General features: G+C 35.5%; 2 protein-coding genes and 1 long non-coding RNA gene across 7 annotated transcripts; 1 reads left to right on the forward strand and 2 right to left on the reverse strand.

Annotated features, from left to right (window-relative positions):
- Positions 1–1,872: 1,872 nt before the first annotated feature.
- On the reverse strand, positions 1,873–9,899 carry LOC117164600 (carcinine transporter-like). 5 transcript variants are annotated; one of them, XM_033347741.2, is made up of 10 exons: positions 9,639–9,899; positions 7,617–7,877; positions 7,173–7,368; positions 6,585–6,843; positions 5,424–5,616; positions 5,212–5,317; positions 4,376–4,479; positions 4,096–4,310; positions 3,525–3,700; positions 1,873–2,250 (listed from the first exon to the last, which is right to left on the reverse strand). In XM_033347741.2, the coding sequence occupies exons 1-10, from the start codon at positions 9,692–9,694 to the stop codon at positions 2,032–2,034; spliced, it is 1,785 nt and encodes a 594-aa protein (XP_033203632.2). In that variant the 5' UTR covers positions 9,695–9,899; the 3' UTR covers positions 1,873–2,031. The 5 variants fall into 5 exon arrangements, with proteins under 5 accessions (XP_033203632.2, XP_076482760.1, XP_076482758.1 ...); XM_076626645.1 differs by lacking the exon at positions 1,873–2,250 and having other exon boundaries at positions 3,444–3,700; positions 5,424–5,547; positions 9,470–9,899; XM_076626643.1 differs by lacking the exon at positions 1,873–2,250 and having other exon boundaries at positions 3,444–3,700; positions 9,470–9,897.
- On the forward strand, positions 5,611–8,596 carry LOC117164601 (uncharacterized). Its single transcript, XR_004465701.2, has 2 exons — positions 5,611–5,807; positions 6,611–8,596. It is a non-coding gene; the product is annotated as an uncharacterized LOC117164601 (long non-coding RNA).
- A 5,282-nt stretch (positions 9,900–15,181) lies between the features above and the next one.
- LOC117162387 (carcinine transporter-like) lies at positions 15,182–16,778 on the reverse strand. The gene is made up of 2 exons (XM_033344287.2): positions 16,472–16,778; positions 15,182–16,186 (listed from the first exon to the last, which is right to left on the reverse strand). The coding sequence occupies exons 1-2, from the start codon at positions 16,687–16,689 to the stop codon at positions 16,006–16,008; spliced, it is 399 nt and encodes a 132-aa protein (XP_033200178.2). The 5' UTR covers positions 16,690–16,778; the 3' UTR covers positions 15,182–16,005.
- Between the last annotated feature and the right edge of the window lie 320 nt (positions 16,779–17,098).

Raw genomic sequence — 17,098 nt, forward strand, 5'->3', positions numbered from 1 at the left:
GCCCATTGATTATAGCCAACGTTAATGAATGAAGATAGGAGGAGGAAGCCTCCTACCAACGTGGCTCGTGGGTGACATTGTTTATTGGAAAAATAACTACCCGTTTTCTCCGTTATTTGTAAGAGTGCGCAATAAACCTAAGCATTGTTCTAAGGACCATCCATAAACCGAAAACACTTACAGGGTTAGAGATTCCTTCAAGCTATTAAGATTACGTCAAAGGATTCAGTTTATAGTATATAGTATGTAGTAGATCAGTATATAGTATAAAGTTTCAGACGACGCACGGACCATCGTACGCGCCGTAACATAGAGAGTTATAAGAATATACATAAAATATAATTAAACATCGCAAAAGTAACTTAATTAGAAATGACTAGAATGTATGATGTATAATATAATGAATTCAAATTGTCTAAAAAATATTACAAATTTATAGAGATTTTACTATAAAATGTTTTTAACAGAAGCTGATACAGTTATATAGCATTTTCAAGCATTTACGAACATTAATGTACGAATTTGAAATTAGCAATATTGAAGCGCGGTACTCGGAAGGACGAATGTACATGGATAATTGTATGCACTAATCAACGATACGGTTATAATTGCATGCTTGATAGAAAAATATCATCGTAAAATTGATATGATTTCATGGAAACGCGTTTAACTTGGTATCTCGAAAGTATCTTAAGCAAACTAATTAGCGTGCCTGTTATGTCTTTTAAAATGTAAATTAACATGTAACAAAGAAACATTCATCAATTTGATTCGCTCCAAACTGCGCAAATAAGTAGTATAAATAATATTTGTGATAGATTTGGCATCAATTCCATGTTTCCTTTAATATTTGCCTTTAGAAAGTCCAATTCGTTTCACGATTATACAAATTACTAAAAAAATGTCTATATTAGTAATTTATTTATTTTGCATTAATCGTGACATGTTAGTTGCATTATGTTATATGTAAACTACCACAGAGGAAAAATGATAATCTTTCAGTTATTAGTTTTCTGATTTTAATGTCATTTTATGAGTACTTTAACACGAGGTACTTGTAAATGAAAACAACCAATTAGGTCTAAAAACATAAGCCTGTTACCAAGACTCTTATTAAATTGAACAAGCTTTTCAAAAATCGAACGTGTATATTAACGCGAATTTATTATTTGACTGATTTGACTGACATCCGAAATTGGTGAGATCATATGAAATTTTGCTTTTCGCGGTTCGGTGTATAAGAACGCGTCACCGATTGCTCAACTTTCGATATAAAAAGCGGATCAAGTCTACCGGATTATCCTACAGACACGCATTAATTCGTAAGAGTTAGTCATCATCTGGATAATAATTATCTGAAGAAACTTTCAACGTGAAAATATAAAATTTTCATTGATTACATATTGCGTTCGCCATAATTGAAAAAATGGTAAACCTTCGATCTCATCTTTCTAATACACATTTTCTTTACCTCGTGATAAATAAATTCTTGGAAATTTAGGAAAATTTTCAGTGATCATTTTAAGGAATTTAACAAATTTCCAACGAGACTATGTGACACCGTTAGGTAAAAGTGATTCAAATGTAGTAGCGATATTAAACGAGAAATCTATAAAGGTGTCATTAGAAATTCTAAGAATGTCTCTGCATCTTTATCTTAGGTATTACGCCAATAGTATTCATTACCGTGATGTAATATTTATCATGCTTATTTTGTACGTAAAACGAATCGTTGGAATATTCCCGAAGCTAACGAAGCATTTCCCAAAAGTTAAACCGAAGAAATTAACGCGAATAGTTAAGTGAAATTTTTCCATTAACTTGCTCGCTCTTTTTAGAATTAAGGCTTACAAATTCTTAAACGTAAACGATAAAAATAAAAATTAATCTAGGAGAATAGAAAAATAATATGTTCCGATTTTTTCTCGTACAAAAATCGTCAGACTGATCCGCTTGTAATATTGTTACTTCTAAAAAAACACGAATCCTCCTTCGTGCTTTTTAATTGAATTATTATTAAAAATCAGATAATTATCGTTCACAGGAGTGATAGTGTTGATGTCCATTGAAGTGTGTCTTATGGTAGCAAGGCAACGACCAGAAATGTTGGTCCCTTCCGAATTCTTCGCCTTGCTTGATAGTCTGAGGAAGATTCTGGCGGACAGTTTCCGGCAGGAACAAAACCAGTGCAGCGCCAAAAAAGGACACCGTGCTGATAATGAGCATTGGAAATCCCTCCCAAATTGCAGCCTAATGAACAAATATTAATTTATATGAGCAAAGGTTAAATACCATGAAAATCTGGTCAAAGTATTTCTCATTTAAAAAGTTTCATTAGAAAGTTTCAACCAATATAGTTTCATATCTTAAGTTATTCCATCATTTTTTATTTTAAATTTCAATTTTTTGATTAAAGATCAGTTAAAGAAAAGCGTTGGTTGCAACTTCCAAAACGGGCTTTCTAGAAAGTGAGAAATATTTTGATCAGATTTTTATAATATTTAACTTCTTCAGGAAACAACATGTTTTAAGGTAAGAAAAAAACTATTTTACATTTTCATGAGAAAATTTACATGAGAACTTTTTCATAATTTCTAATAGCGCTTATTGTATCTTTTGGAATAAATTAAAGAGAAGTTGAACGTGGATGTACTTAGCGGTGTTTCAAAAATGTTGTAACAACAATAGTAGTATAAATATGTCGGAGATGAAAGGAAAGCCGAAGCCTTTCCTTGGAAATTTTGGGAACATCCTCTAGTACCTTAGCCTAGATTTTATTATAGTTGTAATTGCTTAAGATTTGTAATAAGCGAGATTGGGTTCGAGGTGACAATCGGTCGCTGAACGTAGCCACGGTCACGGGATGGATGTTTTATCTAACGGAGATCTGGAGTGGTTGTATGTGTTTTCCGAGAAATGTGGTTGTGGCGGCATGCGGCCTCGAGAGCGGGCCGAGCCACGTGTGATGTTGCCTCGGAGGTGCCGATGCAATGGGACATACATTGTATTAGTAATCAAAACTCCAGGCAGAAACTGCCTAGCAACGGCGTTTGGAACTTTCTCGATGCTTCCAACGAGTGTGCCTAGCAACGGCGTTTGGAACCTTCTCGATGCTTCCAAACGGGTATAGAAAACAAAATGCAATCGTACAGGGAGAAAAATCTCCACGAGGCTGGTATTTCTTGCGATTGCCTTGGAGAGTGATACATCGAGCATTTTCGACGATCGCATTTGCGTCTAAGTTAGTTTCGCTTAGTAAGGAGTTATCCCGGTGACCGTGGATTCGTTTGAACTCAAACATTGCTAATAGTATTATTTAATTTAATTATTCGTAGATCGTATTATTCATTAGGCTTAGTGTTTGTTAGACTTATTATTAGTTGTACTTATTATTTGTTAAGCTTAGTGATAGACCTGTATATACGTGTAAATAAAATCTCGGCTTTGTGAAACGATGGCTAGTCCACATGAAGAGTCGTCGCGCGCCCAAAATTCGAATCGTGACCCGACAAATATTTATTTACCGAGTCAGTGATATATGGCGCCAAAGAGTGTGCAACTATTCCGAAAATATGAATGAAAGATACGCCCTGCGATCTGACTGGCGTGGGCAGAAGTTCTGCTGCATACTGAAGACCAACATTGGCTGCCATGTTCAGACAGAATCGCGACAATATTGACATTACTAATTTCGCGAGCACTGGGGAATAAATTAAAAAATGCAAAATTAATCCTGGGTACGCAATACTTGATTGTAAGTTTAATTAAAAATATAGTCCGATCGAAGCTTAATCAAAATCAAATTAAAATTTCACACAAACTTTAAACTTCTATAAATCTCCAAATTCTAGAAAACCAACATATAGAAAATTATTGCTTCTAAAATGTGCACACCTCTTTCAATTTCGCCACTAAATTAATTCCTAATAATTCCTAAATTCTAGTTCCATCAAAATAATTATTTTCCAAGATTAATACCTTCGAAGTTGCCAAAATTCTTTTACATTCATCATCAACTTAATTTCAGATTTTTCTCAATAATACGTCATTATAATCGTTTTAATTTTACTTTAATAAACAGATCGATATATTTACTGGAATGCAGCATAAGTTCAGCGATACTGAGTACACAGGTCATTGCCATCGTGAGAAATCCGCAGAGTCTACGACCCCATCGGTCGAGCAACAGGGCGAGTAATAACCCAGCTGGAAGTTCTGTGACACAGGCGATCGAGAACGACACGAACACCGAGCTCTGGATAAGTTTTAATGAATACACGTGACCGTCGAACGAGATCAGGGTGAAACACCTACAAGATTGTATCGGTTATTTATGAAGGTTTTCTCGCAACATGAACTCGTATCTTATACTTGCCAGAATGCAACTAGAAGAATAGTGTTTCTCGCCAACCGTGGCGTTTTGAACAGATCGAGCAGCGTCGCTGATTCTTGAATTTTGTCCGGTGCCTCCATGTTACTCTGCAAGAATTTATTTCGAGAATAATTAACGAAAGATATAATACGAGTCGTGCCTTTAGCCCTTACACAGTTCAAAATTCATAACACACTGAAAAGAAATTTTATTTTCATTTTATTCGTCATTAATAGATAGCACGAACAGTGGCACTTTGCATTCTGTTTTATGGAATTAGTCGGCATGGCTTTTAATATCGAGATTTATTAATATAATGGGTGGTTGGTTGATTAAATACTTTTCTGATCCGAAATACAGTCGGGAACAAAACTAAGTGGATTAGTGGAGAAAATGTAAAAATTCATTTCAATCATTTGCTGAACTATCTGCATATTATTAGAAGGAAATATAATAAATAAAACTCAAGTATATGAGGCTGATACTAATTTGATTATACTTTCTTCACATCTATTTCCATTAACTATAGCAGCTTATTTTTATCCCCGATTGTACTTGTAAATTGTAAATATTTTATAATTTCTATATAAATTCCCAGATTTACTTCAAATTTTGTACGAGATCGATATAATACCACAATGGAATCGCGACAGTCAAGTTTCATTTCATATTTCATTTTTCATCGCGTTTCATTTTTAAAACCTGTCTATGCATGTTAAAATACATTCGCGAGTCTGTGTGTTTTCGACGTGAATCAAATATATCTGTCAGCACAGATTCAAGTACTGTACCGTATGATTTCGCGTAAGCTTTCTAGAATTCTATTTGATCGAACTTACGACGAATATATCGCAAATACGCGAGTCTGGATTTCTGCGATTGATCCTAGCTATTCTCCGTAGTTTCTCAACAACCTTGACCATCATCCCGTTGGAAACGTACCAGCTTGAACAGAGCAAATACGAGTGATATGGATCGATAAGTAAATTTGCATAAATCTCAAAGCGCAAGTTGAGAATTCGAATAATCGAACGATTAGGAGTTTACTTACCGGGCGCTCTCGGGAAGAATCCACGGTGTGATAGCGACAGATAACAGCGGTATGGCAGTAACGTAAGTAAAATATCTCCAGTTCGCGATATAATAGGCTATCCATGGTAAAATTGTACTGGCCACTGCAAAGTATACGCCAAAGGCGATATTCACGACCAACGTTCGTTTCGAAACAGCCATATATTCGAGCACTGCGGGATAATTGATCGTCGATGACTCTCGGAATAACTGATTATTATATCAAGATACTTAACGACGATTATTCTTTATGTTGCAATAATAGAACATGGAAGATTTATCGAGTGAAACCGGTTATTATTAATATGGAGCAATTGATGACGAGCCGAATGAACGATACCATCAACATAATTGTAGGATAATTGTAAGATTATAAATATAATTCCGATTTTAAATTAATCCGTTTACTCTGCAAACGTGAATGTTCCGAGTTTGAGCTGGTCCGTATAACAAAAAGCGCTACATAATGCACGTGTTTTGCTTCTAACGTATTTAAACGAATTACGTGTTGAAAATTTTGTGATAATTTTCATTTCGAACGAATATACAGAGTGGTTGGTAACTGGTGGTACAAGCGGAAAGGGGGTGATTCTACGCGAAAAAAGAAGTCGAAAATATAGAATAAAAATTTTTCGTTCGAGGCTTTGTTTTCGAGAAAATCGACTTTGAATTTTCGCTCGATACGCGTGCACTTTATCGCGTCTCGTTATAACGGATCTCACTGTAGATCGTCGTCTCGATGGAAGAATTAAAAAAAAAATTTGTATTCTATATTTTCGACTTCTTTCCGCTTGTACCACCAGTTACCAACCACCTTGTATAACTCGATTTAAGAATATCAAGATATAACTATCCTCGACGACATGAAAATCGATGAAACGATCTTTAACAATAACAAAATCAATATATTCATCTCTGGTGGTGGCAAAAGCTCTTGAATCAAGAACTCGAACCGTATAGTTCAATCGAGTACAGCAACGTCAAAATTATCTTCGAGGAACAATTCATCAAAAATTTCTCACGCAACATCATCTTTCACGTAATAGAAACATTGACTTGATACTAACGTTATCTCTCGCGTGACTGAAACATTGGCTTATCGGTCGAACCTCTCGCACTTTCTACTTCGTAGAAGGCTTACCGATAATCAGAGGAATGTTGATACAGTTATCGAACGCCAGTCCAGTGAGAAACCTACAGACGGCGAATGACCAAAAACTATTTGCGCTGGCAGTGAAAATGGAGGCAAAAAGGGCGATACCATTGCAGAACATTAAAGCTGGGATACGACCCTTGTGATCGGCGATCCAACCGACTAGGAAACCACCGATGATGGATCCGCAGAAGAAGATGGCCTGCGCCGTCGATACGAGGTATTCTCGGTCGCATACCCAATCTAGCTAATCACCAAGGTTAAGAGTTAGTCAGCGAAAAACCAGATTCATATTTTTCAGAATATAATTTTAATCCTGCTGCGGTCTTCGAATTTTTATATCTCGATTCTGCTCGCAGTTCGATGAATGAAAGAGTTCTTTATGCTCTGAAAAAAACGTTCGCGTAAAATCGGACCGAGGAATCATCCGTACTAACAATTATCGTCTTATACTTTCTTTAAACTTAAGAAATTTACTATAACAAGGTTAGATTAGATCGGAAATGACCCAAAGAACGCAGCAGAAGTGTAAGAATTTCGAAGCATGCGATTCAGACAACGATGTGAATACTTCACCTCAGTTCCTATACTAGGATATGGAATCTGCGTAAAATTATACTCCCATTGAGTACATTTTATCGTTTTGTTTGTTTGGAAGCCCGATGAGCTCAGGCTCTTATCGCTCTTCAACAGCTCTGTGAAGTTTACGTCCTTCCGTTGACATTGTTCGTAATAAGGATAAACGTTCGTCACTGGAATCGCTATCTTAATCCTAAACACCCCATACGATAGATGATTGATCATTTTAATTATTAAAATAAGAACCAAAGTCCAGACAGAGTAATCCAAAAATATCTTGTATCTTATCGTGAAATTTTTCTACAATATTTTCTAATAATTTTCGAAATGTTCGAAAATTCGAGAAATTCCAGAAATCGCGATATCTCGCATATTTTTCACAATATTTTAAAGTCACTTTCTACGAACAATCAAAAATATTCCTTCATTATACATACCTACCTCTCTTCTTCGGTGAAATTCGAGTTTACTAATTCGTCTATCCTGCACCAGTGTTCCGTGGGAATAATCGTAATGAAAAATTGCGAGAAATACAGAAACGCGTACGTGGCGCCATAAGGTAGTAACGACAATAACAACAGCCATTGATATCTCCCGTAGTCACCGACATACGGCAGAACATCATCGAAACTTTCCAATCTTGGTCTCAATCGAGTCGCTTCAGTGGGCAATATAGAGTTACTCTTCTCGTCCTTCATTTCGCTGAAACAGAATCCATCCTTGATTTCCAGGCGTAGCAGTATAAAAGTCGTATAACAAAGTTTTCAGTCTTCTAGTCTTTGAAATAAATGTCATTCGGCAGTTCCTTTGATGTTTCACATTCTGTGATTCCAATTACAATGCTCCTTTCCTCTCCCACAAACAGGAAATTATTTTCTGACAGAACGCAGGAACAATCTTACCCGTCATTCACGTTTTCCCCTTCCATAGTTCGAGCAGCAAAGTCTCAATTATGATTTTAGATTTTGAAAGGCAACGGAGATGAAAGAGGAGACCCGATATGCTGATCGAAAGACGTTCGGAAATGAACTGAAAGAACGAGCGAAGTCCGGCAATTGTTCGCTTTGTTTTCGATTCGGTTAAACGTTAAATTAAGTGTAAGTGTTTGCTCGAGTGCCGGCCAATTACTGTGCCGGGAGTCAAGTGAATCGTGACACGCGACTCGTTCAAATTGAATTGCATACGAACCACGCTCGCGAGATCATCTTTAAAAAGGGCTGATTCGGTATACGCGGCGATGTCAACGTGATATCTACATGTCTGAGGAAAGTTTCGACGAAAGAAATAGCCTCGAGTGCTGGTTAATGGTGTTCGAGTTATCGTTTGGATATCGATATTATAGATTTGCAAATGAGATAGAAGAACCGAAGGAAAGTTTGTTGACTCTGTCATATTTAATTAAATGCAGGAGAAAAATTGAATGGAATAATTTTCTGATTAATATTGTTTGTTTATTACTCGTAATCCTCTTACCCGGCGACTTAAGGATGACTTCCGGTTACAGTGCTTAACTAAACTAAGTTTTCGATCAATATATTGAACTCTATTGGAAAATAACCGAGAAAATTTTAAGCCATCGAAGGCTAAGGATAAATGAAATAATTGAAGGTTTTTCAAACCTGTTTTAACACTAATATCAGGGATATAAGAAGATGGTACTTCTGATGTATCAACGCAATTATTTGATTATTTACCATTCGTTAAAACAGACGGTCTTAGGGACTGAGGTGGTTAATTAGATATTGAAAAATTAAAAGAACGATTTCCAAGTTAAAAGTAAAATAATATATCGATCTTTCGCAAAATTTTTATATCAAATTGTTCATTTTCGTATCAGATAGAGCAAAAGGTTAAACTGATATGTTTACTTGAAAATGGATTCAGGGAAATTAATCATTTGCCAATTAAATTTAAGCGAATACGTGAAACAATATTGTCATATAGAATAAACACGAAAACGAAACAGCTGACAGAAAAACCATCGATTTCGAGACATCGATTAGAATGACTAATGTCATTGTCAGGAGCGAGAAAGTGGTCGAGTGCTCGAAATAACTGACCTGTTTGGAAAATACGACGAGAAACGTTCGTGTCTACGAGCCATCGTGTCTACATAATAAATACTTGCGTGTGTACGTCTACACAAATGGTGGCATTTTTAAAATCAAAACTATATGCAGAATATTCTTCTAGCGAAAGACAGACAGTCTCTACTCACTATGTACATACGAAGAGAAAGATACACACTACATTCCAAACACATGTCTAAACACAGGAATGACCTCGTAACTTACATAACACCACAACTGAAGAAATTACACCATATAACATTGAATGTGACGGATGTAATATGGCACATCAATTATCGAACAAAAAGTTTCATAAAATTCAAATTAAAAGAAATATGGGATCGCGAAACACACAACGGGTGTGCATAAGTTATGTACGTAACTTCCAACTTACACACATGCAATAGGTTTAACCGTTACTGGCGTTGATAATAACAGAAGCACAGTCATGGATCCGTTACCATGTCTAGCGTTGTTTCAACGAGTTTCATTCCCACTTGATTTAGTGTCGCTCCTAACCGCTGGTTCACGCAACAGAGAAGGATAAAATGAACCACGACAGATATACAATTACATACTTACGTACTATATGGTTCAAAGTCTATAAATAATATTGTAGACGGTATAATTAGAGGCCTTCTGTACTATTTCCGCACGCAGTAACGTCCTAAACGTATACACGGAAAACTTTAAATCGTAGCACAATTGAAGCCAGAAGAAATTTTAAAGTGAGCCAAAAAATGAAAAACAAGCCGAAGAATTCAAGAATAACAGAATTACACTGGAAACTCTATTTGGGTGGGGGGAGGGGAGGGTGCGTTTGAAAATCGATCGCGTATTACGCGGTAGGTAGTAGTTGACTGATATGATTGGAGTAATAAATGTCATTACGGATTATTTGATATCACTTTTGAATAAAACTTTTTGAATAAAATTCAATGTCAAGATTTATTCATTATCGATACTTATCTTGTTTACAGTAGATTGTAGAATCGAGATATTCTGTTCGTAATTTTTTATGAAAATGTTCTTCGCTTTGATGAAGAATTTTTATTTTTAAAATGATATAAATGTGATATCTCGACGATATAAACGATGCTTTTCTTTATCTGTATATAAACTAAGCAACTTCTAGTTTTATAGATTTTTACACAAAGTTCGTCAAAATCATACGTAAGAAATATTTTCTTTAGATCTTGTACCGATTTACTGAATTACATATAGTAAATCATGCTAATATTTAATAACTAAATATAACTAGATATAAGTAATTATATTAAATAACAAACGGGATTACAATATTGTTTATGGGTACAGAGACCTTAGAAAAATTATGATCGTAGTCACGTAATTACATTGGTTCCTCAAGAATCCTGTCTACCTTGATAGATCATTAAGCAACGTGACTGGAATCGCATTGCGTCGTCGAAGGAAAATTTTTTATCTTTACTTTGTTGTATGAAAATGCTTTCACTGACTGTGTAGAGGTCGGACTGAGGGAAATCTGTGTTCGCTTCTGGTTTCCATAACAGTAGAACGATGGATCTTGAATAATAGATACATTTCTGTTATGTATTATAAACACGTAACTAAAGAGAATTCCATAATATTACCCAAAAACAGTTCATTCAATTTTAATTTCTGACTAGAAGAGACGAGAAATTCGCTAATGGAAAATTTTCATTTTTAAAATGCTTTACATTTATTAATACTCTTTTTTCGAAAACGATACTTATCGCACCATCTAATACTCAAAGATCAACGCTTATCACAGTTTTCTGTTCCATCTTTTTTAAATGCTTAAAATATTAAACCTAAATTTAATATTTTTTATCATTTTATTAACACGAAATCTGTTATTAATTATTTACTGTAATATTGTACAAATATTTCAGTCTTCATTTTGCCATACTAATACATAATGATCGTGATCTATCTTGATCATCTATCTTTTCCAAACTGATAATGTATTCCTTCATGGAATTTACCAGTTTCACTTCCTTATTGTTCATTTATCACCTAGTATCGGTAACAGATTATGTTATACGTGTTTCGTCGGCAAAACAAACAGAACTAAAGGATCTAAGAATCGCTCAGTAAGTAACAATGCGATTATGGCTGATTTCAGACAATCTGCGGCATTAAATTTTCTCACGTTGTCTCGTAACGATTGTGATTTTCCTTCTGATCCTTCAGATTAAACGTCCTTGAACATCGTTAACTAAATCATGAATTTATAACGAACCCCATTTTTCATTATTTTTTAACAAGATTCCAAAAGTTTATCTGAACAAAATATTTATCGAATAAATCGAAATTTTATTACACGTATTTAAATATTTAAATAATCTATCATTCGAGTGTGTAATTTGTAATTATAAAATTTTATAATTCGTAAACTCGTAGAAGGCAATTAAAAACTCATGAATACACAAGTGTGTGTCACTTCATGTATGTACTTGTTGTATCGGGTATTTATGACATTCAAATAATAATATCTACATTTAGCTTTCGAAAATTAACTTGCTAATACGAAGCGTATTTACCTTCATATTTTATAATAAACTTAATTATTTCGTTAGCAATGAAACATGTGCGTCTCGCAGAAATGTAAAAAATCGTAGACAAATATAATGTTCCTAGTTTTACTTAACTTCTTAATTTTATTTACAATGATTATTGTAACGAAGTGTCTTCAAGTGGCAATAACTCAAATTTAATCCAATTTTTACGAACGCATAATCAAACTCGAATTTTATTCTTTAAGATATAGTTCATTCGAGTAACTCTGAAACGTAATTAATTAAAGCTTAGAAACGAAAGATTAAAAACATTTAATCCCCAATGGTGTATCTATTCCACTCTATATTAATATTAAAAAAAACATACAAATCGGCGTCAAAAGATGTCAATATTTACAATCATAAAAATCGCCACGTTAAATCATCTTTTCATCTACTAATCCCACTCATAACAGCACACTCACCAAACAAACTATCAATGATCGCAAACGAGTCACAATGCCTTTCACATTTTACGTAAGCAAAAAAAGAATACAACGATCGTGATAGAAACTTTACAAGTGTCCCATTTACATATGTGCGTGTCTGTGTCAAGACTGCAATCAGTAAGATTAATCTCGTCTGTCGTCGACAACATGCTTCTCCGCAACTTTACTAGTTGGCACCGAATAATGGTACAATCGTCTCGTAACATGTATGATTGATAACTCGTCACGCTAGAGGGGCATATTCATTACTCGTCGCTTCAGATTGCATCACGTTAATATTAATTAGCGACAGAAACTACGATAAAGGTCGCGAACTCTCGTATGTTGAACCTTAACATTGGGGCAGTGAACGATATTTATGGAGTAGAGATGATATAGCACTGCACGTACGTAGCTGTGCGCATAGCATCGGATTCCATTGACTGTTAAGGGAATTAAAATGAGAAGAGAGAAGAATTTTCCATAACGATGCTACTAAACGGTATCGAGAAGAATCATTTCGTCGATGGTCTACAATAAAAGATTATAATACATACTTGAGGCGGATAAGTCTCCTACGTGAAAATTACATTGAAGAAGAAGAAGAGAAAGAGAGCGATATAGAACCATGCGTTCCTTCAAGAAAAAAGAAGAAAAAAACCGACTAGATGAAGTAAGTAGTTCGCAAAAATATAACGTATCGTACCTTCGTGACTTTCCATACGAAAGTCGTATTCAGCTCTCCGCGGCTCACCGAATTAAAAAAAAAATCGTGTTTGTAAGTGTGCTTTAGATACCGAAAAAAACAAGTTTTAAAAATCATGTGACAAGCGCATTTTTAAATCTGAGACGTTATCCTCTTTTGTTCTCCCGCCCCTGCCTTTTCTACGCCCGTCGAGATCGAATTCTCGCGATATTTTGCAATTCGTAGCTGCCTCTTTGGCACGAACAATTAATGTCACGTTTTTAGAGGATTAGACGCTGAAACTATTAAGAGCTGCTCGTCAGAATATTCCTTTTAATCTTTCACACGATGTAAACTTCCGTGGTAATCGACTTTGAAGTTTATTATCTCGTAATCTTTTCATCGAATTTTAATCCTTTTAGGCTTAAATCTGCCGAGTTTCTGAGCACTGCGTACACATGCAAGCAAAATTTCTCTGAGAAGTGGAAAACTTCGAAATTTTTGTATTTATCTATAACGGCATTATTTTGCATTTGTATTTGTATTTATCTAAATTTCAAGAATGTCTGAAAGTTGCGAAAATTAAGACATCGATATTTTCTTGGTTGCTTGTGGTAGCTGGTATGGCAAAGTAAGTGTACGAAATTTCTGGGATCTATGGGAAAATTCTCGTTTAGCAGTTACGCGTAGGAAAACTTTCAGAAACAATCGTAACTAATAAATTGACAGTGGAAAAAGTAATTGGCCGATCGCGAATGGTTTTTCCACGCTTATTATAGCTTTAAATCGCGTTACATCTACAATTAGTCTTGAATTGTACCTCCGTAAAAACAAAAACATGTTTCTCCACTGTAACAGCACGAACGACTCCCACGCATACGTCGAATACTCGCTGCGATTCGAATTCCAGGTATTTGTAGCTCGACGATATTTCTCGAAACACTCTGAAATTGGAATATTCTTCGCGCATTTCTAAGATTCTCCAAGAAGAGATTTCAAGCACTTCTAGGGAGAAATTTCTTGGAAGATTATCTCTGTACTCTTTATGAACATAACGTGAACTTGGCATTATAATATACAGCATGTTGAATGCTGAAATTATCGATTTTATATACAGATTGTTACGACCGTTCGCGGAGAGACGTTGTTGGAATAAACTGTGATTTATAACTTGTTATATCGGTGTCTTATTCAATTCAATAACGCACACAAATACAAAGGAAGGGTATTGCAGATTTATGGAGATTATGAAGAAAGATATTAAATTTGTCAATAAATGCTTTGTTACAGTTGGTACGACCGTTCGCGGAGAGATGCGGTCGCGAGGACGCGTCAGCGAGAGGCGTAAATTCTCGCGACGACTATGTTAATCGACGCCGCGAAATAGTCGTTCCCCTGTTTCGGTTAAGACAACAGAGGTGGTTTAATGAATGTAACACTGTATTAACAGGTTAACATAGAATGATATATTTTACAATAATATGATGAATATGTTACAGAAATTTGACTCGACTTTACGATATCTCTAGATAAATTCGTTTGCTCGTCAGATTTGTCGAAGTGTCACGTTTGACTCGTCAGAAGGAACTGATCCCCTTCGATTATTCCTTTGTCTCATTTGGAAGATGACCCCCACTATGCTCGGGTCACGCCACCGCTCGCGCCTATGATCACGTATGCCTCTTCTTGTGTGAAAAACGTAACGGTCAAAAATCGACGTTTCTAGAGCTCGCTGCTTGGCAACAACTATGCTCTTGTCGATACATTGTATATGATCCGACGGGCAGATAGGGTGGTCTGCCTGCGACACTGTAGGGCCGCGAGCGACGGTTAGAAAATACAGCCTGTGGTAAGCCTCGTGGCGTAACACAGATTTTACGTTAATTTTATTCGAAAAATTTAGGTCAAATTTTTCCTTCGAAGAAGATTTTTCTGTCTTCAAAAGCGATATTCCATCATTAATCGAAATATCATTTTTGCAATGGCTTGCTAGTGGGATTACGTGTTAAAACGTTCAGCTTTAAAGAGGATTATCTCCATCTCGGCGAGACTAGGCTCTCTAAAAATTGATGAATCCTGTACAGACAATATCTATAGTAAGCAACGCGTCGTCAAAACTTCAAAATATTATTACCCCGCTTTTACGTCGCAGATGTCGACAAAAATATTAATGAGATTACCTAAGATAATCTCATACTTATTTGTATCGTTAATTCAATCGACTAAGGAACAAGTGGTGAAGAACTATTAGCAGAATCCAGGGAAGGTTTTACTGGCAAGTTTTATTACAAAACATCTAAGAACGATTTACATCATAATAAAAATAATCGCGCTATCTCGTCGCGTGACATGCGCCCGAGGTCTCTGCGATTGCTAATCGATCTACGAATACTTACACGTACATATGTACAAAACTCGTGGCCATACACCACGTTGTCCATATTATTTTCATCTCGTTAATATATTTTGTATATTTATGATGTTATTATTTTACTAGTATAACGATTATTGCACTATATTCTATAAGATGGAGCTTTTGTACGAACAATTTCAGGAACTTTTATAACAAAGGAAAGTACTAATTTTTAACATTAACTACCCACGACAATTTACGACAATTACTTTAACCTACGTTCTTACTCTAATTTTTATTCGCTCGCCTAATGATTGAATTTTTAATCAATCATTGTTGATGAAAAATTGCGATGATAATTGCATTGCGGATCTTTATGCAAATGCATATTTTCGTGGATACAATAATACAATTGAATGATTTGATACAATCGAAAGGACTTGGGCAAAAGTATGTTTCTATCCATTAAATATCATCGATAGTGCTGTACTTTTGGATATTTTACAAAATTTTGCGTCATACGCATTCTATAAATTTTCGTATCTTCGAATCACCCATAATTGCATAAAAATCCGCTGTTTTGTGATAATGAATATTAATGACGGTGGAATTTAAGATCCCTGGATTCAGTAACTTGTCTTACTCTAATACATGTATTGCACGTTTTTGGAAGACTAAAGATTCTTTGCTCGAGATCAACGCGACAAATATTGTACTTCGTGGTGAACGTTTCGCTACAGCCTTTCGACCTCTGTGATCGAGTTTTCGCTTTTCCTCGATTTTATACTCGATCTCCGTAGCATGCTACTCCTTAAAGGTTCACGGCGAAGCGACGCTCTCATCGAATTCCTCGCACTGCATCTAGAAAATGATCGGAACATGGCGACCGGTGGTGTCTCCTCGTCCTCGCGTTTCCTGTCAAAACATTGCGTTTAAAAATATTGAATCCAATCGCTTAAAGATTTGAATAACTTCCCAACTCGATCCTTCTCTTCTGTTCAAAAGATTTAAAAAGCATTTGAAGAAAGAAGATAGTCCAGTTTTCTTTTGAGAGATTTAACAGATTTTAAGAAGAAAGTAATACGAAAGCATACGAAGATGTAGATCTAACAGAATGCTTGAGAATCTTGAACTTCGAGCTTGAAGATCTGTGAATATCTTTGAAAAAAGGAGACCGAAAGTTCCTTTATGTGATTTTACCTTCCGATACAAGGTACATCCCACATCTTCTGATCTTTTCCAAAATCCTCGCTGTCCTGCAGCGTCTGCGGAAGATCCTTATTCAATGTTTCCGGCAAAAAGAGAGTCAGAAGACCGCCCATAATTCCGAGTGTGCCCAGCACAAGAAGAGGTAGGAACGAGGACACAACATTGAGATAGACTACGAAGGGTGCGAGGATACTAGCAACGTATCCCATTATATGTATCAAAGCTACACCCTGAGCTCTAACCACAGTTGGTAATACTTCAGCCGCATATTGGAGACCGATATTGTATGAAATGTTTATTCAAAATCTACCGAGAATTGCCAGAGAAGCTGTATATATACCTGAAAAAAAAATTTTAGCATTAGTTTTTAATTCTAATTTTTCATGAAATAATTTTAGAAAATTTTAAGGAATAAAAAGGGAAGAAATTATTTTATCTGTCTGTAATTTGTCTGGTTGTCTGCAATAGTTGATACAAGCATTTTCTAAGCTTAATATAAGCATGCTTAGCTCTAAGCTAAGCACAAGCAATAAACTTCTTATCTATAAAACGTTAATCTAACCAATTTGAATCTAAGGGATTGTATTATGGATTACGGCTACTGAAAGTCATATAGCA

The sequence above is a fragment of the Bombus vancouverensis genome, unplaced genomic scaffold, assembly GCF_051014615.1.
Source record: "Bombus vancouverensis nearcticus unplaced genomic scaffold, iyBomVanc1_principal scaffold0028, whole genome shotgun sequence".
In the NCBI taxonomy this organism is placed as follows: domain Eukaryota; kingdom Metazoa; phylum Arthropoda; class Insecta; order Hymenoptera; family Apidae; genus Bombus; species Bombus vancouverensis.

Excerpts from the sequence above, each read along its gene's own strand:
- LOC117164600 (XM_033347741.2), bottom strand. The coding sequence starts at position 9,694 with ATGACTGTGCTTCTGTTATTATCAACGCCAGTAACGGTTAAACCTATT. Across the intron at positions 6,844-7,172 it reads ATCCTAGTATAGGAACTGAG|CTAGATTGGGTATGCGACCG; the intron begins GTGAAGTATTCA and ends CTTGGTGATTAG. Across the intron at positions 2,251-3,524 it reads CGCCATATATCACTGACTCG|GCTGCAATTTGGGAGGGATT; the intron begins GTAAATAAATAT and ends TTTGTTCATTAG.
- LOC117162387 (XM_033344287.2), bottom strand. The coding sequence starts at position 16,689 with ATGGGATACGTTGCTAGTATCCTCGCACCCTTCGTAGTCTATCTCAAT. Across the intron at positions 16,187-16,471 it reads GATGTACCTTGTATCGGAAG|GAAACGCGAGGACGAGGAGA; the intron begins GTAAAATCACAT and ends ATGTTTTGACAG.